This window comes from Neofelis nebulosa, chromosome 10 (assembly GCF_028018385.1).
Source record: "Neofelis nebulosa isolate mNeoNeb1 chromosome 10, mNeoNeb1.pri, whole genome shotgun sequence".
NCBI classification, from domain to species: domain Eukaryota; kingdom Metazoa; phylum Chordata; class Mammalia; order Carnivora; family Felidae; genus Neofelis; species Neofelis nebulosa.
The window spans coordinates 67,781,923-67,809,819 of record NC_080791.1 but is presented as its reverse complement, the minus strand read 5'-3'; the positions used below and the strand labels follow the sequence as shown (position 1 = coordinate 67,809,819).

General features: G+C 47.4%; 1 protein-coding gene across 3 annotated transcripts in view; it reads left to right on the top strand.

Moving 5' to 3' along the window:
* Positions 1–27,897, top strand: part of GALNT18 (polypeptide N-acetylgalactosaminyltransferase 18) — a 351,823-nt gene that overhangs the window by 279,112 nt on the left and 44,814 nt on the right. For 2 of the 3 annotated variants that reach the window (XM_058688250.1, XM_058688253.1), the window contains exons 7-9: positions 11,401–11,586; positions 19,651–19,788; positions 25,384–25,479. In XM_058688250.1, the coding sequence (XP_058544233.1) occupies positions 11,401–11,586; positions 19,651–19,788; positions 25,384–25,479 (420 nt within the window). The remainder of the gene's footprint in view (positions 1–11,400; positions 11,587–19,650; positions 19,789–25,383; positions 25,480–27,897) is intronic. The other variant, XM_058688252.1, reaches the window with a different exon arrangement.

Sequence of the window (27,897 nt, the reverse complement as noted above, 5' to 3'; positions counted from 1 at the left end):
CACAAAGATAATAGTGGCTTAGACCAGGCTGTTGACTCTGCAGATTGAGAGGTGTGATTAACCTTAAGCTATACTTAGGAGGTAGAACTGACTGCTGGTGTATTATTGGTCATGGAGGGGAGAAAGAGGATGGGATTACAGATGGATTACGTCATTATTGATGTAGGGTTTAGGCTTGGGCTATTAGTTGGATGAGGGGAAGACTAGGGGATGACAGGGAGGCAGGGAAGGAAATCGACAACTTGGTTTTGCACAAGACAAGCTTGTGATGCCTCAGAGATACACAAGTGGAGGTAACATGTAGGCAGCGGGATATATAAATCTCGAGCACAGAGGGACATAGCTCATTTGATTGTCACAACAACTGTTTTTTCAGTGTGTCATTTTGTCTCCATTTCACAGACAAGGAAATTGAATGTTAGAAGGTGAAATGAGTTGCCTAAAGTTGCCAGTCCAGCAAATGAGAAGTGTGGGATTTGACACCAACACTGTTTAATCCCTGAGCCTGACCTCTGAACCACAGTGACCCCCTGTCTCTCAAGAGGCCTAGGTCTTGGGTACATTTCCTAATCTGCTTCTAAGTTATCACGTGACCTTGAGCCTCACTTTGCTCGCCTGGGAAATGATGGGCTCCTTCAGTTCCATACTGCAATGCCGATCTCCTTTGTAAATCCCATTTTTAATGTGAGTTTGCCATATGTACCTTTCAGAAATGATGCCCAAGCTGACAATTCATTTTGACACGCATGAAAAGGGCAAATCTCTTTAAGCAAAGACCCAGCACACCAGCTTTTTAAATCTGAATTCCAATGGAGCAAGAGGAAGGTTGCTTAGAACAAATACCATTTCTGAGTGAGAGAATGTTCAGCATCTCAGATTCCTTTTTATTATCTGAATAGTATTCCTCAAGGGTCCCACTGAGCCAACTGTGAGGGTGATGCTTGAGCCAGACACATAGCTTCCTCTAAGGTCTGTGCCCAGGGTCTGCCAAACTTTCCCACCTATGCCATCTCATATGTCACTGAGTCATATGGCCACCAATATGCTGGGGATAGGGAGGTAGTGATGACACAGTGCATCCTTTCTTCCAGTGGTTCCTGGTTGCCCTGCATTTCAGAAAGGACCCCCCTAACTTACCATGGGCTATATTCTTCAGACACTAGTCCAAAGAGTCATCCTTTGGGCCAGTGTCACCCTTTTGAGGGGGCATCTGATATGGACAGTCAATTTGAATTTGATTGGGACATGCTAATGAGCCATTCATATGTGTAGGATTTGTTTCTGATTAGATTAAGCTTCTCAGAGAGGAAAGAAACAGCCACTGATTAAAGACATAAAAAAGGAAACACTTTAAATGAGTAAGTGGCTCATCTTCATATAGCAAAGTATAAATTAAACATAGTCCAGGGGCTCAGCTTTGAATAGCAGCTGGATAGAGTGGGATTTTCTGAATATGTCCACAAGGAGAAGATGCTCACAGCAATTCAAAGGGACTTAACGCACCAGAGAGGGCACTGAGCACTCTGGAGTAAATGGATGGGCCAAGTTATCTGATAAAAATGACTCTCAGACTAGCAATGAGAAGAGTTTTATTTGGATTTCAGAAAATTGCTCCCCGAGTCCCCGTGACATTCAAGCTTATTATTATTCTCTGGAAGCATCCATGATGGTAATGGGGCCAGAGATCTTAGCTCAAAACAAAGACTTGATTAGAGTAGACAGCACACGTGTCAATGGGACCCTGATTTGGAACTTAGTCAATACTTCTTTCTCAGAGCTTGGGGGGTTCTATAGTTTGGGCTCTATAGAAATGCCTGGATTGGAATTAGCCTGGCTTGTCTGCCATGCCTGGGAAGCTGTAAGGGTCAGCCCTGTCAAGATGGTGTTGCCTGACCAAGGCTGGGGTGCAGCTCCGGCCCCAGACTCACCTGGCCGGCTCCAGAATTAGCGGAGCCACCACAGGGCTGCTGTCTAGCGGTCTGAGGAACTCTGGACTGTGTGTGACCACCAAACCCCAACCTTTTCCTTTTCCACCCTGGCTTCTTAGCTCTTTGACCTCTGCTCTTGTTCTGAACATGAAGCAGACTCTCACCTACAGCCTGTTGTGAGAGGGTCCTACACCCTGCCTGCCCGTGGTAGCTAGCTCCCTCTCCCACTCCTTGGGACTAGACCTACTGTCTGTACCCTCGGCCTCTGGTGGCGTCATGTTCGGAATGCACTTATCACCTGCAGTTGGGAAGTTGTTGCCTTCTGAATAGTCTCTCCCAATGCCTGGGACTTTCTGCTACGAAGTCCCACTCAATAGACCAAACCCCTGATTATCAGTATTGCAGGAGCCAAGCCTCTCTGGTCACTTTGCCTCTTTGGCAGCTTGTATTCACCAGGGAGGTGATCAAAAGCTGCACCAGTAGCCCCCAAACCACAGAGGCTTAACCCAGGACGAGTTTGTTTGCTGCTCTCATCAGTCTCCTGAGAGGTGGGAGGCTGTCCTGGGCAGCCATTCTCTACATGGTGACTCAGGTAGCTTCCTTTGGGGGGTTACCCATCTTTGAACCTCAGGGTCATCCTGCTTTAAATATCCAGCAGATTGGGAGGGAGGGAGGTAGACGTGTTCATGGACTTCCCACATGGGATACTTACTGCCTTTGGCCAGGAAGTGGCAGCTATTTATTTCATTGGGCACAGCTATTCACATGGTCCCTCCTGACAGCAAGGGAGGATGGGAGATGTAAAGGAGCACAGACATATTAGTGAGCAGTACGAGCCTACCACACCCTTGAAGACCACCCTACTCCGGTCTCAGCTTTGCCAGCCTCCGTATGTTCAGGACCAGCTCCTTCCATTTTGTCATGAATCCAACCTAGCTTGAGTGTGGGCAATATTAACCAGGCCTGTTAGCTAGAAAGAGACCTGAAGTAACCATGAATAAACTCTACTTGGTTGGAACCATTAAAAGATGCCTTCTGATCTCAATTTGCAAAGCAATCCTCGTGACATTTCCCATGAGGAAGTGAACTCCCATGGCCCCAATCTTAATAGAGCAGTGGCGTCTGAGGAAAAGCAGAGTCCCCTGTGTATGATGGGTTAGTTTGCTGAGCTTGGGGCCATCACGGCCCCCGGGTTTCCTGTAGGGAAGCAGCTATCTCAGCAAATCTCAAGACCCTGCAAAACAGCCTTTTAACTTTTTATTCATGAAAAGCTTCCAGACATTCCAGCCCAGCTGGTCTCTTTTTGGAATTCTGCCAGATGGATCCTCCTGCTGTTTTCTGATAGTTATGAAGACTCCCTTTCACACAGGGAAAGTGCTTCAAGTGCTTCTTAGGGTTGACCCAAAATCGGACCCCTTCAGGGACACCTTCCAAGAAAAGGCATCATTTTTTTTCCCCCAAGCATCAATTCTGTCCAGAGGACTCTGTGGCAGTGTTTTGACAAGAAGAGGGCTTGGGGAAACTGTATCCCCAAGGAGTGTTTTTCCATGGGGTCCCGTGGAAGAATAAGCATGGACTTTAAAAATGTTTTCTTACACTCTAAAATAATGCAGTATCAACCCTTGTGATCCTGGAAGAGCACCAAGTAAAGTGCACTGGGGATAATTCAGAAGTCAGTCCAGGTTCTTGATCCTGCGTTCATGCAGGAATGATTTATCAAGCACCTATCGTGGAGGCCCAAGGGATTCCCTCATGAGAGCTAGGTGGCCTTGGGTCTTCTCTCACAGTCTGGTGGTGTAGATCTGTAAACAGGAAGGGCTCCAGCTCACTGAAAGTCAAGGAGTTACAAACTGAAGCTCCAGTGAGAGCGAATTCCACACCCATCGGCAAGAATTAAAACGTTGGACAGCACCAAATGTTGGCGAGATTGCAAAGCAACAGGAGTGCTCATCTGCGCTGTGGGAGCAGAGCTTGGTGTACTCGCTTTGGAAGATTTTCACCTTCCTGGGGAAAGTCGAATGTGTATATAGCCTGTGCCTCAGAAATTCCACCGCAGTGTAAATACGTGGAGAGGCACCTGCTCTTGGGCACCAAGAGACGTGCATAAGAATGTTCCAAGGAGCGTTCCTCATTATACTGGAAACAACCAGACTGTCGACCAACAAGAGAATGCATAAGTAAACTGCTGTATATTTATACAGTGGAACACCATGGTGATGAAAATAAATGAAGCAAGAAGCAGGTTGCAGAATGCAGACGATATGCTTTCATTTATGTAGCATTCAAAAACAGATAAAACCAAATATAGATAGTTTAGGTTGATGGCAAGGAAATTAACAAAATTCAGGATAATGGGTTACCTTTGGGAGGAAGGAAGAGCATACAGAGTTTTCTGAGTTACTGCTAATGTACTGTTTTGTAAGCAGGGTGCTAGGTAAATAGATTTTCCTTATATTATGTGTCTTTAAACTGTACATTTGCACACAGCTATTGTAAGTGCTGTGCAAGAGGAAGTATAGGTAATACGGCAATGAGTAGCAGAGGTATTTAAGCAAATTTAGGACAGCCAGGAAATGTAGGTAGGAATCACTAGGCAAATAAATGTATTGCTGCGGGCAGGGGGAGGGGAGGAAAATTCCAGTAAAGGGAATGGTATAGGGTGCAGGGCAGGAATCCGAGACTAGGAATCCTAGGTCTATCCTAGGAACTAAGAGAAGTTGATGTAACAGGAAAGCAGAGCATGAAACATGAAGCTGCAGCAAACAGAAAGGACCAGGTCTCAGAGGTCTTGCAAATCATGTTAAGGAATATGGTCTTTTCTCTGGAGACTAAAAGTTGCAAGTATGGGAGTGAGGTGCATTTTTGGAGGGAGTTTGGCTCCATGTTTTACATTGTCCCCATCCTGGCTCCTCTTCTGCCTCACGCCCTTGACCTCAGTTTGCTGGTGGCTTCTGGCGTTTGTCTTAGCTTTGCCCAGACTTGACCCCTCTTCCCTTCTTACTCCCATGCAGGACCAGGCCTAGGGCCAAGGTGAGCCAAGTGCCCAGGGTGCAGAATGGAAAGACGCCTGAAGAATAGGGGCCCTGCACAGCCCTGGTCAGCGTCTTGGTTTGCCTGCATTTCTGACTCTACAACCACCCTGGAAATGAGTTTCTCGTCTTCTGCCAGCTATTCTCAGGCCTCAGCCTCAACCTCCATCCTCCTTGTCTTTCTTCCCCGAGCCTGCCTGGTTTGGCTTTCTACTCTGGTCGCTGCATTTCACAGCCAAGTTAGGAGAAACAGTTACACATAAGAAAGATAATTAACAACATGAGTCAAGAAATACGGACCACAGGAGTGGTACAAATCATGTGTTTCAGGAGTTTGGAGGAACTTGGCCAGGCTGGCTTTGGATGGATGGAGAGCAGGAAGGAGGCTTTTTATGCTAAAGGAATAGTGGGAACATTTTGCCAAGAGCAAAGAGCTCATTAAAAGTCATGTGGAGATAAAAGCTGGACAGGATTTGGGGTCCTGTGGTCTAGGTCTATGGAGTACAAGGCTGAGATGCCACCACCCCCAATCCCTTGCCTCCAGGAAGCATCACTAATAAACTGTGGCACACTTTTCTGTTGAGCCCGGAGACTCCTGCTCAGAAGGATTCAGAGCCTCAGAATCCTCAACACGGTGCTTCAGAAGGACATTAACAAGCAAATGCATTTATCATGGAAGTATTATTTGCTCTCCTTGACATAGACTGCAGAGTGATCATGAGTCTGAGTGGGAGAAATGGTCAAGCTGTATCCTGTCGCCTTCCCTCCAGTGTCTCTCTATTTTACAACTTTGGATTTACGACTCTGCCAGTCACATCTCAAATACTGGGCATCATTTGAGGTACTGGCAAGAAAACGTAGACTCACAAAATGCAAGTAGAAGGGATCTATCACATCACTGAGTTCCGTCCCTCCATTTGGCAGCTAGGAGAAACTTGAGGCCTGGGAGGGAAATAGGCTTGTTTATAGAAGTGGCAAACAGAACATAAATTCAGATCCTTTGACCCTGACCTTTTAGCAGCAGCTCCCAGCCTGGAAGGGGAAAGGGAACCTGACCTTTCCCTAAGAACCCACTACATGCCTGTCTTTGCTAGTGGCAGCTTTTCATACAGCATCTCTTTTAAACCTGCCAGGGTATCATTATCCCCAATAAAAAGGCAACTGACACCCAAAGACAGGTTCAGGTCAAAGGCTAATGGGCAACAGAGGCAGGATTGAAACCCTCTTCCATCAGCCCCCAAGAGCCGCCTTCCCAGATGGTTCCCAGGTGGATGCTCCATCTTTCTGGAAACACTAATAGGATTAGGGCTCTCTGGGAAGGGCTGGTGGTGAGTGAGACTTCACTCCATGCTGCGTAACTGTTGTTTACCATCTACTTCCGGTTCTTGGTCCCACCTGAGGGCAAGCCCAGCATCTCCTCTGTGGGTGTTTGCAAACACTGGCCAGGCCAAGGGCTTTCTCCACACTAGTTCGTGGTTCCACAAGATGAAGCTGCCTGCTTTCCACCACACTCATTTGATGCCTTGCCAGGTTTTACAACATTCATTTACGCTCTGCAGCCAAAGTGACTCTCTTCAGTTACAGCAGTGTGCACTTAAATGTCAGAGCGTCGCTGAAAAACTGCTTGGGTCTGAAGGAAGTCATTGTGTTCAGTCAAATCTGGCCACATTTTATGTTTATGGCCTTTATTAGGGGATCCAGCTGAGCGAGTTAAAACCACTTCTCCATAGTTAGTGAAAGCCCAGGACTCGGAGATTGCTGGAATCACTCATTGAAATAACAGTTTATGTTATTGAATGTATACCATATGCCTGGTGCTGATGAATACAACATGATCCTTGTCTTCCTGGAGCTTATAGTCTAGCAGGGAGCAGGGGACAGACTTGAATAAACACATAAGTGGAAGTATTGTGAATAAGTGTTCCCAAGAAAAAGGGTGGGGCACTGTAAGTATTCTGAGGGGATCTAATGGGCAGGTCAAAGAAGGTAATATTTGAGCTGGGTAACAGTTGGGGGGGGGGGGGAGGGGGATTTATCCCAGAAAGATGGAGTAGCAGGTGCGAGGGCACAGAGACAGGAAGAAACTTGGTGTGGTCAAGAACTATATTTCCCAGGGCCGATCCAGAAGCCACAAGATCTAGCCTACATCCAGGGCTGACATGTGTCAAGTATCCCCAGAAGCTGTGGGACTGAGCATGTGTCTCACTTGTGATAACAAGTTGGGGTCACATGCACCCCATGTAAAAACCAAGCTCTCCATCTTGTAGTTGCTTCCTGTGACCTGTGACCTCATCTGCCTTCTTGGTTACTGACCCTTGACCTTCACTTCTCAGCCACGTCTTTGGTACCCACCTCTCCTGCCCTCTCTCCTCTTGGCACCCTCACCCCATGGAACTTGCAAGGCTAAGCCATCACTGTGTCCCACACCTTTACCGTCCATCCAGTGGCCCTGCTTCTCTGGCACAATCTTTCCTGTCTGTAGTTTCTATCGGTTTGGGTCTTTCTACCTCAACACCAGCTGTGACATGTCCCAGATGCAGCTCCCCTTCCTCATTTCCTCACCCCTGCCTTCCCCCACACCAAGCTTCCATGGAAGTTTTATGATATAATTTTCCAGAAGGTCCAAATGCCAGTGATTTTCCTTCCTATCCTTTGTCTACCCTCCATGAGAGGGTCTCCAAGATCAGCTGTGGGTCAGACCTTTGAGAGTCTCTCTGTGTCAAGTCATTGGTCAGCGGAGCCACTTACCACCTGGGGATCAGCGATCATGGGCTTCCTCTTGTGTATTTCATTGTCATTGGGCAGGGTCCAGAAGCAGCAGGGTAAACATGCCAAATCCACATCTTCTGCTCCAATGCCCAGAGACTGCTAGGAACCCACAGGCTGCATTCAAGACAGATGCCGTCACCCCCTCTATAGATGAATTCCTTTGCAGAGAAGGTAGGAGAGTGGGAGTGACTTCTAGATTAACAAGTGCTCCTAGTCTCTAAGGAGGAGCCTGATTCACCCTACTGCACTGGGCCAGGCACTCTGGAAGTCAGCCTATCTCTTGTCTGTTGGACTTTAGCCAGACGTGGGAGTCCTCTGCAGTCATTTTTTCCCCCGAAGGTGGATGTTCAGGAAGAGCCAAATAGCAGCGATGATAAGGTTATTATAAAATAATAATGTGTGCACGCTGAGGGCTTACTGCAGGGCTTCCTGAGCCCACAGCCCTGTGCAGGAACAACCTATTATGCGTGTTTCATAGACAAGAGGTTAAGTGGCCCACAGTCACCCGTCAGCAGGCATGCAGTGAGGACAGAATGAGCCCAGATGTCCTGCCCTACCTCCTTGACTGCCATCCATGCGGTGCTCAGACTGAAGCACCAGGGTTGAACATGATGAATCCACACATCCCCCTCTTCTCCTGGGCGAAATTGAGGCTTGGGAGAAGTGACCTGCCCAAGGTGGAATTGCAGCAGGTGGCAGAGGCAAAATGTTTGAATTTAGTTCTCGCTGGCTCCAAATTTGTGCTTTCAAACACTATGTCCTCCCACTGGCCCAGCCACTCCAACTCTGCTGGAAACCCATGATCTGTCCAGGCACCATTTAGCACGTGTCTAAAGGAGAGCTTGGGCAGGGGTGGGGTATATAATCGTATGTGCAGAAGTCCAGAGATGGGAGGACAAACATGCATGCTGGGAGAAGTAGAACATGTCAGCGTGGCTGTGGCATAGAGCATATGGGGGAGCCAGCACAAGGCTGGAGAGATGGGCAGGGCAGGGCTGGGCCCCAGGAGGCCTCACGGCCTCAGGGCCGTGCTGGGAAATGTGTGGTGCAGGGGATGTGATCCACCCTACACTTTAAAAGCATCACTCTGGCCGCAGGGAGGCGAAGAGACTGGAGGAGGAAGGCAGGAGGGAGATCGGTTGTTTGGAGGCTGTTCCAGAGTTCAAGTGAGACATGACAGTGGTCTAGACAAGGGCCGTGGTCAAAGAAAAGGAAAACAGGAGTGGATTCGAGAGTCCAACAGTGAGTTCACACCATTCCTCTTACCGTGCGCTTAGAGGGCATAGGAGGTACAGCTGCCACCCTTGTGATCAGAACCACAGCAGAGGCACCCACTCTAAGGTGAAATGGTGAAGCGACTCTTTGAGAAACAGGTCTTGTAATAAAAGAGCTTTGTTACAAATCATGTTCTGTGTTGTGTTGCTGAAATATGCCAAGTAATAGCCTCCGTTCCGGTTGCAAAAGAATAATTACCCTGACTCTCTGTGTTGTAACATATTCACAGTATTCATAGGCTTTCATTGCAAATCTCAGCAAAGTGAATTGGAAATCAGCACGAGCCCCAGAATGTATGGGTCATGGAAATGAAGGTGCACAGCCTGAGGCCTTCCATGGCTTCCTCTCTTGCCTAAGCTTCGGTGGAGGTCAGACAGATCCTTTTCTCTTCAGTACCAGCCGTGTGGCCTTGGACAAGGGACAGCCTTTGGTCTCAGTTTCCCCATTTGGAATTGGAGACAATAACCACTGTAACACAGGGTTAAAGATCCTGCTGAATATAATTTGTTTAGTAAGAGCTGAGCTGATGACATGATTATGTGCCAGGCATGTTGCTAAGCACTTTGTATATAATCACTTTAATCTCCTCGGGAACCTCATGAAAGAGGTACTATTTTAATCCCCATTTGAGAGGAGGAAACTGAAACACAATGAGATTGAGTGACGTACCCAAGGTCACGCAGCTAGCATGAAACAGAGCCAGGATTTGAACCCAAGCAGTCTGGTTCCAAACCCTCTGCTCATAACCACCACACTATACTACCTACCCACATACACAGTCCAGTGCCTGGTACATGGTGGACCCTCAGTGCAAACGCTTGTGTCTTTTCCATTGGCCATAAATTATATACCGAAGGCAAGACAAGTTCAGAGAGTGGAAAGGCGATCAGTTGCCTTCCAACTCTGACAGTCTGTAGGGACCAACTGTTGTGAAACAGACGGGTGGAACAGAAGGCATTCTCTTCCTGACACACACACAGAATAACTTAGTGAAATCCAAAGTTGACCTTATAGTACACTTATCTTGATGAACAATGAGAAATGTATAGAATTTTCCAATCATTGTATTGTACACCTGAACCTAATACAACACTGTATGTTAACTATACTCAAAAAAAAAAAAAAAAAAAAAAAAGGAAAGGAAAAACAAAGTTGACCTTATCTTAGATGCAGACCTATCCTTGATGGATACAGGTTATAAGTGTGAACATTATTTACCAAATTATCTGGTTGACAGTATCTGACAGGTGCTCACTGCTATCCACCAAGAAATAATGATTATTTTCCCTCAGAAGCTTCATTCATCAGCTCTGGCCAGGTATTTCGGATTCATCACACATTTATTAAGCATCAATCATATAGTGATTGAGTGATTAAGTATCATCATCCATATATTGATTCAACAAGTACTTACTAAGTACCTGTATGTACCAGGTCTGTGTTAGTGCTAGGGATGAGAAATGAAGGAGACAGGAGTTCTTTCCATCTAGGAACACGAAGTGAGGGAAGGAGGCTGACAGGTAAGCAGGAAGTTGTCATATCAAGAGCTTGGGGACCAGAGGAGGGAGAAATTGGCTCTGCCCCCAAAATTGAGCAAAGACTCTACAACAGAGAAGTCATGTGGTCAGGATCTTGAGAGATTACATTTTTTCAGCTGGAGAAGGAGTAGCATTCTACAATGACAAAAAGATGTGCACATCCCAGAACATTGGAAGTTGAGTGGCTGCAACATTTGTGGCAAGACCTCCAAGACACTGTCCTTCGGCACTCAGAAGAGAAGACCATTTTTCTTTATTTTTTGAAGTCAAATTGCATCTGATTCAAGCTCCTAGTCACTGAGGTCAGCGAGAAGTTTCACATGATTGCCTTCTTTGTATCTCCCTCTCTCTTGGGTTCTATTAGAAAAGACGGACCAGGAGAAGGGCAACAGGCTCACTCCCTCTGGTGATCACTAATCTCTGTCTGGCCCATGTGGTCCATTTTAGGATGATACCTCTGCTGGGAGTCTCTACTGGTTCCTCTAGGTCTAGCATTGCTGCAGAGACCATTATGAAGATTTTTGTTAACTTCTCTGTCAGGGGCTAGGAGAGCCCAGATCATTGGTCACACAATGTCTAGTCTCTTCTTTGCAGGAATGGAAGGGATGGAAAAAGAAGGTGCATTCTTTGCTGGTAAATCCACAGCAACAAGAAACAAGACACAAAATAATGACTCAATAACCTTCCTGCTATAGGAGTAGAAATAAGGTAGAGCTCACCCCCTCTGTAGACAGTAGTCTGGAGAGACAAGATGAAGAGAACTGGAGTTGTTCATGCTCAGATTGAATGGTCACCTAAGGCCTACTTTAGTGGCTCAGAGTCAGGTCTGGGCACTGGTGAGTGACTCTGTGTCTTCTACAGGTGTGGCAGTGTGGCGGGAGCGTGGAAGTCCTGCCTTGTTCTCGGATTGCCCACATTGAGCGAGCCCACAAGCCCTACACCGAGGACCTCACAGCCCATGTCCGCAGGAATGCCCTCAGGGTGGCTGAAGTCTGGATGGATGAATTTAAAAGCCATGTCTACATGGCATGGAACATACCCCAAGAGGTAGGAAGCCCCTGTGGGGATGGGGTTTTGGGGAGGGTTGGTAGGAAAAAACATTAAAACACAAAAAATATGGGACTAACCCTTTTTCCCATAGATCAGGCAGAGTCTTATTATCCATGGTAGAGTAGACTCTCAGCCCCAAAAGATACTACATGTGGGAGAAAAAAGGCGGACTGTGAGGCACTAAGCCATGTCTTATCCCCACCCCTGTCCCTGGTCAGCATGCTTAAAGAAAGACTTCTTCTCTCCTGACCTCAGTTATCCTCATTTTAAATGAGAACATTGGACCGGGTGGCTCCAACTTTACTTCATGTCTAGGTCCTCAGCCTCTCTGCTATACAAATATACCAGCAATTACCAAAATTCACCAAAGTGCCCTTTAGTCTCCCTGTAGACTATATTTAGGCTTCTCCATAGAACCTGTGACCAGAGCAATAGGAATGTCCATATGCCTTTGGGATTTCTGGAACCAGATGCATGAGGAGGGGATACACTCTCACAGGACCCTCAGGAGGAGAAGGGAACTGTTCTGGATGATTTCTAATCATCACAGAATCTCATCATTGCCTGCCACTGTCCTCTATCCCTCTTATCTCCTACATTTAAGAAATGCCAGAGAAAAAGCAATGTTTCTCTAGTAGATTGGTTCTGCCTTGTCATGTGTCACATGGAAATGACCTTGGACCACTGAGTTGCAAGAACCCAACAGATGCCAGCCATGGGATCCCAACCTGCTTACCAGCCTGTCTGCCTGGAGATCATTGGTTATGTTGCACTGTCTATGTGAGATAGCTGTTGACTGCATGACCTCCTTCTTTCCCCTTGGGAATCCTTTAAAAAGCTTCAGTTCTCTCTTCCTAATAGAGAAATGGTTGATTTTTGCCTAACGTTTCCATATGAAGGTCCTGTTCCCTGATCTCTCCACCCAGCTAATGTTGCTCTGGCGGAGTGATTGAAGGTTACCTGGACCATGGGCAGGAGCTTTTAGGCAGCCCCCATCACCTCCACTATCATGGGGGTGGGGGTGGGGGTGGGGGTGGGGGTGGGGGTGGGGTTGGGATGTGTACTCCCACGACCAGTGACATTTCACCAGTAGGGAGAAGAGGAGCCAAGAAGTACCAGCCAGAGTGTGAGCAACCTTAATGAACCAACCCCAGGATTGTATCCCTGACAGTGGGAGTGTTTCTAGGGAAACAGCAGTGCCTTCTAGACCCATCTGTGGCTGTGGGAGTTGGATCACAGTATTCTTGGGAGCATGCTGAGCCCCACTGTGGGTGTCCTCTGATAGCAAAATGTTAAACACTTGGAAAGTCCCCCAGGAACTTAGCAGTGAAGTATCATAGATCCGTAGTCTCTTAGAGTCCTGTCCACACTCTTGCCCCCTTCTCTCTGTACCCCAAAGCTGCAAATCTTTTAGTCCTCTCCCCTCATAGTGGCTGATAGATGTTGAAGTGGATAGTAAATCCAATGAATGGCAGAGACCAAGAGAGAAAAGTAACTGGAAAATGATGAAACTCAGTGTGTGTCTGTGACTTCTCAGAGGGTAGTTCAAACCCGGTCAAATGGGTAGGATGAGAGGGAAGTGAATTCAAGAAAGGCAGATAAGGGGCTCCTGGGTGGCTCAGTCAGTTAAGCATTTAACTTCAGCTCAGATCATGATCTCACAGTTCATGAGTTAGAGCCCCACATCAGGTTCTATGCTGACAGCTCAGATCCTGGAGCCCACTTCAAATTCTGTGTCTCCCTCTCTCTCTCTCTCAAAAATAAACATTAAAAATTTTTTTAGTAAAAAAGGGAAGGCAGATGAGCAGTGGGAGTGTCCAGGATAAAGCCTCAGATGGAGAAGGTGGTCAGTGTGTTTTCTAAAAGTCTATCTCTTGACCCCCACTATTTCCTGCTTTGTCCAGACTCCATCTCCTGCCTCTTCTGAGACTTCTGGAAAGAGTCAACACATACCCCCTCCATTCACTTCTCAAGTCACATCCCAGTATTGCCCCCAAACTGCTTTTGACAAAGCATCTTAACTGCTTAATGGACATTTTAAAGTCTTTAACCTCCAGGATCCCACCTTTTCCTTGAAATTCTGTACTTGCTTGGCTCTTTGATTCCACACCCCAGGATATCCCCACCTCTCTCTGATTGCTCCTAATTCCCTGTGGGCAATGCTTACCTCCCCTGGATGCTTAAGTGCACCCAGGCATCCACCCTTGGCCAACCACTCTCATTTTACTCCCTGGTGGTCCCATCTATTCCTGGGTCCTCCTACCATCTATCCATTGACGACTTCCTAACTAATACCTCTAGCCCTGACTTCTGCCTTTAGCTTCAGACCTGCAGCTGCACGTCGATCTCCTGGGTGCTCCCTCAGGCACTTTAGACTGGATCTGCCAAAAATGGAGAACATCTTTCCCCCCAAAGCTGCTCCTGTTCTCCCTCCCATTACAGTTGAGGATACCACCATCTTCCCAGATCTATGAGCTTGAAACACGTCTTCCTCTGATCCTCCTTTCCCTTAAGCCCCATTCCCAATCCATCACTGAACTCTTCTGTCCGTTCCTACCCACCTCACGTCTGAGTTCAGGCCTTGTCTTTTCCTGCACAAGAGCCCCTGGTTTCCCTGGCTCGAGACTTATCCCCCTCAAATCTATCCTCCACACTACCCAAAGTTATCTTTAAAAAATAAAAATAAACACACACACACACACACACACACACAGTGGGGCGCCTGGGTGGCGCTCAGTCAGTTAGGTGTCTGACTTCGGTTCAGGTCATTATCTCACGGTTAATGGGTTGGAGCCTCGCGTCGGGCTCTGTGCTGACAGCTCAGAGCCTGGAGCCTTCTTCGGATTCTGTGTCTCCCTCTCTCTACCCCTCCCCTACTTGTACTCTGTCTCTCTCTTGCGCTCAAAAATAATAAAACATTAAAAAAATTGTTTTAAAACTCAGTGACCACATCATTGCCCTGCTTAAAATCTTGAACGGACTCTCCACTGTGCACCAGATCAGGCATAAACCCCTCTGCCCACCTGTAACCCCCTGTCCCCACTCTGTATTATAGTTTCTGTAGACTGCAGGACAGTGAGAGCTCCAGAGTTTCCCATCTATTCCATGCTATTTCTTCTTTCTGTATGTTTGCTCATTTTGTCCTCTCTGCTTGGAACTCCCTACCCTCTGCCTCTCCCCCAGCATCCACCCTTACCGATTTCCCTCCATCCTAGTAGACTCAGTTCCAGTGACCCCTCCTCTAGAAAGTCAGCCTCAGCTAGAGAAAGTGCCCCCTTTGCATGTATGTCTGTGTCATTGCAGCACTATCCTGTGAAAGAATGTTCTATTGTGTAAAAGTCTCTCTCTCTCTCTCTCTCCCTCCCTCCCCCAGGGGCTCTCAAATCTGGCTGAACATTAAAATCCCTTGTGTTCCAGCCCCAGAGATTATGACTTAATTGGTTTGGAAGGGGACCAGGGATCATTTTTTGGAAAGCTCTTCAGGGATTCTAATATCCATCCAGGCTGAGAGCCACTGCATTAGACCACAGGCTTCCTGGGGACAGATTGTATTCTTCATTTTTGTGTCACCATACCTAGCGCAAGCCAGGGCACATGATCAGAGCTCAGGAAAACCTCGCCGATGCTTATTAACAAATGGATCTGCTGGCAGTGTGTGTAATTCCTTTCTCCCTCGGTCAGTGGCTCTTAAAAGCAGATCTGCAGACCAGCTGATTAATTCTGGGTCTCATCCTCAGAGATTGTGATGAGTAGGTATGTAGTGGTCCCAGAACCTGTTCAGAGCTCTCTGGGTGCCGGTTTGGGACTGCCAGATTTGAGTAATACTAGATTAATCCTGCTAGTCTTTAATTCACCTTGAGTGTCACCTCCTCCAGGAAGCCTTCTCTGATTGCTCGCCTTTCCCTCCCCACCATCTTGGCTGCCCCACACAGTGAGATGGACTAAGGGCTCCTTCCTCTTCTGCTCTCCCTCAGCACCCTGTTTGCTTCTGTGCTTCACACTGTGTACAGAGTCTGTTTACTTGTCTGGGTCTTCCTTTCAAGCACAGTCTGTGCCTTCTTCCTCTTTGGATGCACAGTGCTTAGGACAGCACCTGGCATGTACTAAAGATGAGCTGAAGGGGCACCTGGGTGGCTCAGTCGGTTGAGCGTCTGACTTCAGCTCAGGTCATGACCTCGCGGTCTGTGAGTTCGAGCCCAACATCGGGCTCTGTGCCGACAGCTCAGAGCCTGGAGCCTGCTTTGGATTCTGTGTCTCCCTCTCTCTCTGCCCCTCCCCCACTCATGCTCGGTTTCTGTCAAAAATAAACATTAAAAATTTTTTTTAAGATGAGCTGAAAAAGAAAGAGGGAGGAAGTGTGGATGCCACATGCCCTGTGTGCCTTCCCCAAGAGTTTTCCCGGCTGCCCTTGCTGTGGTGCTATATCAAGACCTTCTGCTCAACCACAGCACATCTGCTACCTGTTTACTTAACCTTTTGCCTCCAGCATCCCAGCTGCAGGTAGAGAGTCAGACCCCACAACCCTGCCCAGTGGCTGCCTTGAAAATTAAATAAGTTCATGTACATAAAGGCTTTGATGGGTGCTCGGCAAGTAGAAAAAGCACCAGATCAGTCTTACCTCTCGGTCTGGGTGGTCTTGCCTCTGCCTTCTGCATTCCCACCCCAGCTTTCAAATGCCCTTGCAGGGCATTTATCCTGCCCGGTCACCTTCTATGCCAAGTCCTCCCCCTGCCGTGCACCAGCCAGGTCCGCCAGCTCTGTGACCTGCTTCCTTTCCACGTTCAGTCCCAAGCTTTGGGATGGCCAGAGGAGCTGCCAGCTCTGGCATCCTTTCTACTTTGATTGAAAATCAGTTTGTTTATCAACACACAGGAAGTCAGCCTGCAGCAAAGCATCAACATTCTCTTACACCAGGTTCAGGAACTCTAGCCACCGCCCCCCCCCACCCCCACCCCACTGCCTTCTCTTGCCCAAAGACAGGTTGAGTGCCAGGGATGACTCACCATGGTGCACAAGTGATGGCCCTTCTCTAGGTTTGGCTACAAGATGTTGTGTATGTGGCTGCACACACGGGCGGGAATACTGGCCAGCTTTTTGTGTGGCTGGGTGTATTTGTTTCCAAGGGCCACCATCACAAATTACCACAAATTGAGTGGCTTTAAACAACAGAAATTACTCTCTCGCAATTCTGGAGGCCAGAAGCCCCAAATCAAGGTGACGACAGTGCTGTGCTCCCTCCAAAAGCTCTAGGGGAGGATACTTCGTCTTCTCCAGCTTTTGGTGGTTCCTGGCATATTCCTCATCTCGTAAATGCACAACTCCAGTCTCTCCCTCTGTCTCTATGACTCTGTGTGTTCAATGCCACCCCCCTATCTCTTATGAAGATACTGGCCATTGCATTTAGAGCTTACCCTAAATCCAGAATGATTTCATCTGCAGATCTCTAATGAATTCTGTCTGCAATGATCCTATTGCCAAATAAGATCACATTTGGAGGTTCTGGGTAGACACAAATTTTACAGGGGACTCTATTCAATCCACTAAGTATTTGGCAAAGGGGGTGATACATTTATTGTTTTCTAATAATAAGGGTAAAGGTGACCTTCTCTGAGAAAGTTTGCTTATTTCACAATTTCTTCCCCCAATCTGAAAACAGTTTGATGCATTTTACAGTAAATACACTGTACAGACGTCCTGAACCATTAAAATGGAAAGACAGAAGTCAACTAACAAATAGGAAGGGGAAAGGGGCATGATATCCAGAAATATAAGCAGAGCAAAGCTCTGATTCTTGAATCTTCTAGAAGTAGAAATGAGCCTCTGATGGGTAGTTCTCCTACCTTCGATTAGATAAGGAGAGAGACCAACTTTCCCTTGATCCTGAATGTAAAAAGAAAGTTTTCCTGTGGGAACCCGGAATTTTAGGAAAGCACGGGGGCCTTCTAGAGACAGATTCTTCCAGTGGCTCCCCGTAAATACTGAGACACAGTGTTAATTTGTCATATAAAGGTGATGATAGCATGAAGGGGAAGGCCTGGGTCCTAGCAAATACCTTTGTGATATCAGGATAAGGGGCAGAGAAGTTTAAAGAACTAATACTTAACAGATCCCTTGGGGTGGGGCTGGGGCTGGGGTGAGTGGCAGGTTACATTTATTGCCAGCTTTTATCTATAATACTTCATAAATATTTTTTCAACCTAGTTTTCATCAATACATTCCAGGCTCAGCGGTAGGTCCGGGGCACAGAGATTAGTCTAACATGTTTCCTGGATCCAGCAGAGAAAGGCCAAGTAGCAGTTGCTAGAAAGTTCTCTGGGCAGGAGCTGAGGAATAGGCAAATTATAGATGAGGTCATCTAGAAGTACTCAGAAAACATTGCCCCTTAGCAGTCTAGAACTTAAACTTCAGGCTGTAGTAGGTTCACATTTTTATGTTACCTAAATTCTGGTGGGAAAAATAAATGTGTTTCTTCTGTATCTACACTCTCTTGTTACTCAGGCCTCCATGGTCGAATACCAAATACTTGTCCTGATCACGTGCAGATTCGTGCAGCGGCCGTCTTTGTGATTTTTCTCAGACATTAACTCAAACTCTGTTCATTTCATGATCTTCCCAACCCCAGTAACTTGATCCCCAGAGCTGTTGCTAGAAGCAGGAGGTTCACATAGCCAGCACACAAGTACCAGTGCCAGTAGGAGAGAGCTGTTATTTCCCGGTCTTCCTCTCTCCCTACTCTGGGCTTACGAAATACCACGTGCCCTCTCTGGTCCCTGGCTCCGTGGTGTCATCCTCTGAGATGTCATGGAGTCTCCACCTGATCCCCAGCTAGAGAGACTCCTCACCATCTTCTGCTGTGACATCAACTCTTTCTCAGCTGATTCTGTGCCCTGTTCCATGGCCGGTGTTCAGGCCCAGGGACTCAGTGTTCTCCCCTTTGCTCTGAGACCGCAAGGAATATGGGGGCCTCTCTCTCTCTCTAAATCAAGGACACATCCATGTCTCCATTACCATTTCTTGCCTGCTATACCTTGATGGCTCAGAGGCCACCACTCTGATATACCTGGGAAGTGAGAGACACAACTACTCTCTACACTAAGACCCCCAAGCTAAGAGAGGGTCTGCTTCTCCCACAAGGACCTGGTCTTAGGAGGCAGAGGGGCAGGCTCTTCTAGATGCATAGCATAGGTTAAAAATGCAAACTCCCGACCTGGGTTGATGGGGAGCTGAGAGTTGCACCCACATTTATCAGCTGTAGGACTTTGGGCAAGAGGTCACTGAACCTCTCTTTGTCTCAACTCATCTATAAAACAGTGCTACCCTATAGGTTTAAGTGGGCCACTATACATGCATATAAACTTCTGTGCAGGTTTCATGCAGGACAGAACCTACCACATTGCGAGCATTACAGAAGGCTTTTCTGCCGCAGTTATTAGGAATAGTATTTGAATTAGTACTATTCCACCTTCCACTTTTTCCCTCCCTCCCTCTTTCCCCCCACAGCTCAGAACTTCTCATCTTCTAGCATGAGGTAGAAAAAACTGTACTCCAACTGTGTGCTCCAGCTCCTTCCACCTACACCTAGACCACAGGTTTTTTTGTTCCATTTATTTTTTTTTTAACGTTTATTTATTTTTGAGAGAGACAGAGAGAGAGAGAGACTGAGCATGAGCAGGGGAAGGGCAGAGAGAGAGGGAGACACAGAGTCCGAAGCAGGCTCCAGGCTCTGAGCTGTCAGCACAGAGCCCGACATGGGGCTCGAACCCACAAGCCGTGAGATCATGACCTGAGCTGAAGTCAGACACTTAACCGACTGCGCCACTCAGGCGCCCCTTGTTCTATTTATTTTCAAAGGCTTTTGGTGACAGTCCCCATCAGTGCTGACCTCACGTTTCAGTGCCCACATGGGGACAGTCATGGGGCTAAGGACATATGGGGAAATGAAGGAGTTAATGTCCCACGTCCTCCCTTCACTAGGCAGTCTCCAGGAACGTTGGCTGGGAGGTCTGGGGAGAAGCCATGTCCTGGTGGTGGCTGTATCTCTGCATTTGCACACCCACGCAGGACTCTGGAATCGACATTGGGGACATCACCGCAAGGAAGGCCCTGAGAAAACAGCTGCAGTGCAAGACCTTCCGATGGTACCTGGTCAGTGTGTACCCGGAGATGAGGATGTACTCGGACATCATTGCCTATGGAGTGGTAAGGACCTGCCCCTTGGGGTTCACTCAGACACAGAGAGCAAGGCCAGAGAGAGGTATAGAGTCAGGGGAGAGCCTGACTCCACGGGACCTCTGGTAGACCAGCGGGCAAAAGGCAGCTTTTGGTTTCATAGACAGAACCTCTCTGTTCCCTTGAGATGTGCTTAGTCTCTCCTCTGGAGCCTCAAGCAATTTAGCTCTAGCCTCAAACCTGCATGTGCTACTTAATAAGACAAAACCCTGCAGTTAGGTTAAGATTGCGAGGTAACATACCAATCACCCACTGTTCCCCAAGCAACGGGTGCCTGAGGTTCTAGTGACCAGCCTGTATGCCTGCCCCACCGAAGGGGCTTATGCTTTCCACTCACACGCACAGCCTCTAGGAAAGGAGTTCTGGAACATAACCTTCTTAAGTTCACTGTATTTGGGGGGAAGCGCCAACCCCCTGTTTGGCACAGAGCAGTTACCCTTATGGAGGGCAGAGTACAGGGTTTGGATGCAGACAGATGTGGTTCGGATCCAAACCAATCTTGACCAAGCTGCTTCTCAGTCAAGTGTCTTAACATCTATGGGCCTCAGTTTGTCCCTATGTTAAATGGGGCAAAATAATGCTGTACTCCTAGAATAGAAAAATGTCTCAGCTATATAAATATATATCCTGACGATTTGTATTTTCTAAGGTTAAAATACTTTTAATATGGTAAATTCTACCATTATCCCAATGTTCCCAGGACGATTCAACTCTTAAAGTGTTTTCAATGATACCTGATTGATTTTTTTGATAGCTCATCTGGTCTTTGATTCCTGAACACATAGAGCTTTTCTGCTGACAGCTATAAGCCCCCCAAACTACATAGATTTCTCACCACCTTGTTCCAGGGTGGGGGGTGACAAAAAGGCAAAGTGACCTTCCCATGTTTACATAGGTCATTAACACAGAACTGAGTCTAAAACATCATCTTTTTTTCTTAATTTTTTTTTAATCTTTATTTATTTTGAGACAGAGAAAGAGTGTGATCAGGGGAGGAGCCAAGAGAGGGGGAGACACAGAATCAAACGCAGGCTCCAGGCCCTGAGCTGTCAGCACAGAGCCCAAAGCAGGGCTTGAACTCACGAACAGTGAGATCATGGCTTGAGCCGAAGTCGGATGCTTAACCTACTGAGCCACCCAGGCACCCCCTAAAACATCAGCTTCTGATAGCACTCTGCTCCCTCTCTTTGGAGAGAATCCCTGCAGACCTTTTTGATATTCTAGGATGAAACTCAGAAGAAGAACTGTGACCTCCCCTCCAATAAGCTGTGGTCAAAACTGAGTTGAAGGCCTGCCTCAGCAGGAATATAATGGGCATAGCAACTACTTGGGTTGGGGTGAGAGGAAAATGCTTGCTGAGGATGGGCCTCCATGTTCTCAGTGGGCCTCCCAACTCTGACATTCTAGGATGCTATAAGACACAGAGCCAGGATCCCAGGAATCCTGTCCCCCAATCAGACTTTTGTTGTCCAGCAGACCAACCTATAGGAGGGAGTCAGATCCTCCCACAAGAGTTTCCATGGCATGGTTGACATGTCCTGAGGAAATCACTCAGTGGCCCCTTGCGTCTCCATTTCTCAGGCTGGTGTAATTTGGGTGCCAGAAAACTTCTCACCTGAAGCTTCACATCCTCTTGTTCCCATGGAAACACACCAGACTATGAAGTACCTATCAACCCCATCTATCTCCCTAGGGCCATATTGAGGACATAGCTATTACTGGTCCCCCTGCACTCTGCCCATAGCAAGTCATATATGATGCTAGGCCATGGTTGGACCCAATCCAAAAAGGAGGGTTATGCTACCGTGGCTCTGGAGAAACTATTGGCCCCAAACCCCTGTGAGCTAGGGCCAGCTTCTAGATTCATGTTCTCACCAAGCTGTCAGCTATAGCTGAACAGCATCAGCCAAACAGTATTAACTACAGTGGGAAAGCAACAGTGGAGGTTTGTGTATACGGCCATTGCAGTACTGGGCCTTACCAAAAGCATTCTTGTCTTCCAAGCAAAAGGGTCTCATCTTAATGAAATGTACAGCAGAATTACCATGTAGCCCTCATCACCACACCCAGAAACCTTTCGTTGATCAAATAGTAAGTGGCATGTACAGGGTTGAGATCTGGATCTGAGTCCTTAGTTAGAGCTGCTTTTACTCTGGTGTGCTGAAAAGCCATTCTCTCATCATCCCAAAGGACTGACCAGTGCTAACCATCCCTGGGGCTAGCAGAGTCTCTGACCCCCACCCCCACATGTTCATCTGCCAGCCCCTGCTCAGGGAGCCCAGCCAGCCTCCCCTCCCTTCTGGCTCCTCCACAGCCTGGGCTCTGACAGAATAGAGACACGCTGGCTTGTCAAGGAGCATAATTAACTCTTAATGGGGGCAACAGGGTGAAGATGGGCAAAGCAGGATGCAGCCACAAGAGGATTTGCTGAGGCTGAATCATTCTTCCTGGTGATTATTTTTATTCTGAAATGCAGAGACCAGATGTCTCCTTGGGGGTAAAGCTTCTTCTTACTTTTTCCGTGCTAACTTACGCCAAACTACATTGCTCAGGTCAAATAACCTCCTGGAACTCTCAGTGGGGCCTGGGTCAAGTCTATAACACAGCCCATTAATCCACTCACAGGTCCCATTAATGACTGCCACAGGCAGAAGGGCCTCTGGGCCCCATAGTGTGGGAATGGGTTTCCCCCGGAGGGTGGAGCTCCACGTCCAAGAGGCGGGGTCTTTGGATTGATCCCAGCTCTAGTGTGGACAGCGAAGATGGAACAGCATCTGGAAACAGACACACCCAGCTTGCGAACGTTAGCTTTGCCACTTACTCTGTGTGATCTTGGCAGGTTATAAAACCTTAAAAGTTATAGTTACACCATCTGAGGGGGCAGTTTTCAGTCTCAGGATTGTCGCCAGCTGCATGAGGGAAAGAACTTTACACTTGTCCACCTGCCAGTGTTGTTCATTTGGGAATGCCATCCATTTGTTCATTTTCTTCACTAATTCATTCATTCCACATGGATTTACTGTCTGCTATGGGCCAGGAGTGGCCCGTGTCACAGACCATGAGAAAGACATAGCCCCAGCCTGCTCAGGGGAGAAAGGCACGTGAAGAAGCAGTAAGAACACAGCACACCAAGTGCTACAGTAAGAGAAATGGAGATGATGATGAAGCATAGGGCCATGACCTTACACCCAGATGTGGGTCAGAGCAACAGAGAAGCTGAGAGCAGAAGGAAGAAGAGGACTTCGTCTGACAAAATGAAGGCAAAAGTAGAGGTGACATGGGGAAGGGCCCATGCAATGGAAATGGCATCACAGATGACGAGGTGAGGCAGACCTTCCTATGCCACTGTTCCTCACCCTTAAAAGAGATCATATTACCTGGCTGCATTGCTCTGAGGATTAGGGGAGATAACACATGGAAAGCACTTCACATGGTAGCTGGCACATAAATGCAGCCATAAAAGCTAGTTTCCCTGAATGGCTCTCAGGAAGGTTATAGCCGTAATAATAGTAGCTAACAATTATTGCACATTTGCTATTTACCAGGCTCCATGCTATGTACTCATAGGTAGTGTCTCATTTAACCCTCATAACAACCCTGTGAGGTAGGCACTATTATTATCCCTATTTTAGAGAGGAGAAAACAGACAAGAAGGAGTAAATGTTCTTTGTCCAAGACCACACAGCTGGAGCCAGGATTCCATCCCACCCTGTCTCTCCCAACAGCATCAACAGACCACCTGCTTAATGGGGGAGGAATGACACAGAGCTGGGGGCACTTTATCAAAAGCCACCACCTACCTCCTCACCCAGGGGATGGCTTTGAGAACCTAGCAGAAAGCCAAGTCTGACATCAGGGCTCCATGGACCTTTTGCTTTTGCTTTGTGACAGCTGTTAGCGGGTCTCACTAATGGATTACAGTTCTCAGCTTTAGATGTGACACCCACCTCTCTGTAGACTGTGGGAGAAGTCCAGAGAGTGCTTATGTATGCTGCCTCACACAGGCAAGCCAAATAGTTCTTTTATAAATGAGGATTTGCTACATAGATGTTTCTGGAGCCTCTGCCTAGGGAGCTGGCACACATTTATATTTCTCCAGAACTTCCAAACTGCAAGTTTGGGATTGAGATGCCTTTGCCTGGTAGAGGAGAGGAAGCTCAAGAGAAAAGAATTTGACTCTGTTCCTTGTCCCCTGTCAAGAACAGGGGATTCACAGAGCACACACGTGCCTCTGGTTGTTGCATTTTGCACCCCTAATTGGGTCCATTGCCTTCCTGCCACAAGTTGTCAAGACCATGAAAGCTCAGCCGCCATCAGTCTCTGGCCTCCTTGGCTAGATGCCCCACCTGTGTGGTCCATTGCCCTGGTCTTCCCTGAATTCCAACATCCCTCTTCTGTTCTAAGCAGAGTGCTTCGGTTGCTAACAAGAGCTATGTATCAGCTAGCTCAAGTTGAGGTGGCCAACGATACCACAAACTCTAATGGGCACAGGAAGTAAAGTGCAGCTGGACATGGGCACCCGAGCCCAGAAGCCACTAAAGCCATAGCAGGGGCAGAACTTCTCTAATCCTGTCTCATGCTTCATTTCTTCCTTGGCCACATTGGATCTCTCAGCTTACATATGCCCCGATAGATCCCCCATGCCCAATCTAAATGGCTTCACAATTCTTGTGGCCACCACCCATTGACCACACTGACTCTCTCATCTAGAGTTCTAGGACAGAGTAAGAGGATGATGAGATGGTTACATTCCAGAAGGAGAAGGATGGAGAATAGAGAAAGAAATAGAATTATTAACTCATTCTAAACTGCATGTTGGTGCCCACCATGGTCTACTCAGCTATAGCTGGTGAGCAGGGCCATGTGGACCATAACCTGTCCTCTCCAGGGACTGGAAGTAGACATATGCCAGAAAGGAACATTGAATATTGGCTTTCTTACCAGACATGGTAAGACACTGGTCCATGGTACCCAGGCACTGGTTCTATTGATTGCTATGTGCCTGTAGGTGAGGATAAGAGATACCTCTCTCTTCCCCTACTCCCATCCTGGACCCCTTATCCACCTGTCTGACCTCCACTCTGGAGATTCATCATCTGGGCACCACAGGGGCCAAGCCAGCCCCTGTTGGATCTGCAGGAGGCAGAAAGGACCCAGAGGACATCTCAGGCCTGAAGGCAGCTAACATATTGCCCACTTTGCCCAACCTTCCAGAGCAAAGACTTCTAACCAAGGACTATTGAAAGCCGTGGTGCCACCCCTATGGGAATAGACAGGGTAAGGAACCTGGCACCATCTTGTGCATGTGCGAATATCTTATTTCTACCTGGACTGTCACAGTTTAACAACACAAAAATGCTTCTCCTTCACAGGAGGCTGGTTTTCCCTCAGCACCTTCATGCAAGGCAAAAGCTGGTGGTTATTGCTCTCCAGAGTATTCAAGGGGCCGTGGGGCAATTATGGACATGGGACTTGTCTCAGTGGAATGCTGGCTTCTCCTGACTTAATGCATATGTTTCTCTGTTCCTTTCTCCTTGGTGTGGCTACCTTTCCTCTGGTGTCCAGCTGCAGAACTCTCTGAAGACCGATTTGTGTCTTGATCAGGGTCCAGACACAGAGAACGTTCCCATCGTGTACATCTGCCATGGGATGACACCACAGGTGAGTTCCCGGAGAGAGGCTCTTGTTGGGGGTGTACACATGTATGTCCAGTGTGGAGAAGGATAGCTAAAGTCATGTTTTGGCTACTGTAGGCCCAGAGGCCTCCAGGGCTCTTCAATAAGAGTATGCTCATGAGTAGAAGAGGAGAGTCATGCCTGCCTTGCCTGGAAGGAGGTGGGGGGAGCAGATGCTGGGATGCCTGGATCCTCTGGGGTGGGGAGCAAGGAAAGGGATAAATTTCTAAAGAGGAACGCCTGCCTTATTGGGGAAACTATGGGTAAATCTCAGTCCTTGCTTTGGCAGCCATGCCCTTCCCTAGCAGGCGGGAACCCAAGGTCCCCCCAAGCTCCCTGACATCTCAGAATCCCTTCACAGTGCCATTTTATGGTGTCTGGGCTCTGCCCTTTAGTAGATCACAGCTGGAGCCAAGATCTATAGCCAGGAGAACTTTTCTAGCTCTTAGGACTTTCTCCTCATGGAGAATGAGGGGAAGCTACCAGGGAAATAATTTATCCTAGGAAAAATTAGCCAGTCATAGCCTAGGCTCCAGATATCCAAAGAGGGTGCTGAAACACAGGCAAGAGAAATGGCTTATTCAATAGAGTACAACGGACAGCCATTTTTCCATGGATGCCACAGACTGACCTGTTCTGACACTTTCAGAGTTTACTTATCTTACCTCCAGAAGGGCACGATTTTTTTTTTAAAAGATGGTATAGAAGATATGTATATTTGTGCAATTATAACTGAGTGTTTAAAAGAGTGGTTACCCACCTAAACATACAACTGAAGGCTATCACGATGTGTGTGTGCTGAGACTTACAGCAACTGTCCACTGTGACCTCCACCCGCTCGTCCTTTATGGGGGCCAAGCTGCTGTGACATCACTGACTGGTCAGTTGTAGGTCAGCAGATCACACTCTCCCCACACCACACAGTATAGCAGCTCATTCCTCATTCTTACAATGCTGCGATATTTTTCACAGGTCACTATTTTTATGTAAACTTTTTATTGACGCGCAACATACGTACAGAAAGTAGCCAATTGTAAGTGTACAGATTAGTGAGTTTTCAGAGCAAGTGCACCAACATAACCAGTCCCTAGATTAAAAAAAAAAAAAAAAAGAGCATTATTACCTGATTCTGAATTTTATATAAATAGGATCCTAGGGTGTATGCTTTCTCATGTTGGCTTCTGTCTTTCCTCATCATATTTGTAAAGTTCCTCCATGCTGCTAGATGTAGCTGTAATTTTCATTACTGTGTAATTTTCCATTTTATGAATATACAGTATTGCCTATATATTTATGGCTGATGGACACCTGGGAAATTGCCAGTTTGAGAGTATCATGAATACTGCTGCTATGAACATCCTTGTTCATGTCTTTTGGTGCACATTTGGACTCATTTCTTTTGGATTTATACCTGAGTCAAATCACTGAATCATAGGGTTGATGTGTGTTTACTTTTAGCAGATAATGCCTGCATTTGTCAGCTGGGACTGCTGTAACAAAATGTCACGGGAATTTATTTTCTCACAGTTCTGGTGGCTGGGAAGTTCAAGATCAAAGTGCTGGCTGATGTGGTTTCTGGTGAGGGCTCTTTCTGACTTGCTGATGGTTACCTTCTCTGTGTCCTCACACAGCAGGAAGAGAAAGAATGAGAGAGCTCTGGTGTCTCTTCTTGAAGGGACACTAATCCCATTAGATCAGGGCTTGACCCTTATGACCCATTTAACCTCAAAGATTTGGAAAATTCTCATCTTGTCCATATGGCATGTTCTGAAGAGAACTCTGAGTGTGACTGAACAACTGTTTGATTAAGAGATCATGGTAGGACTCGTGGACTCAATCGGCCGTCACAGCAGCAGAAGCCATAAATAGAGATGAGCTTATACCAGCAGAGACACTGGAAGCCTCCACTGAAGAGAGGACAGAATGAAGGCAGGCTGATGGGTTTCTTAGATTTCACAAGGCAGGAGCATAGAGCTGTTCAGCTGTGAACATGCACTATTCCTCAAGAGAAGAAAGATGCTGAAGGCCAGACCCACCAACAAACCCAGGGGCAAGGCTGTCACCTCAAAGGGCAGGCCTACCTCTCTGGTTTCAGTGGTCCAGGATGATCCCTCCCAGGACCTCAGGGGTAGGGTTAAAGCAATGAGTGGCTTGGGCAGAGCCACCCCAGAGGGCCAAAGGGTCAGGCAACTCCACAGAGCCATAGAGTGATGCCACCCCAGTGGGCCTAGAGGGAAGAGCATCAAGACAAAGGGGATTGTTCTCAAGCCTTGAGATTAAATGGAATTAGCCTTGCTGGGTTTTGGACTCATTTGGGATCCATCACCTCTTCTTTCCAATTTCCCCCTTCTGGAACACACTTGTCTAACTGGTGTTTGCCCAGCCACCGTATTTTAGAAGCACA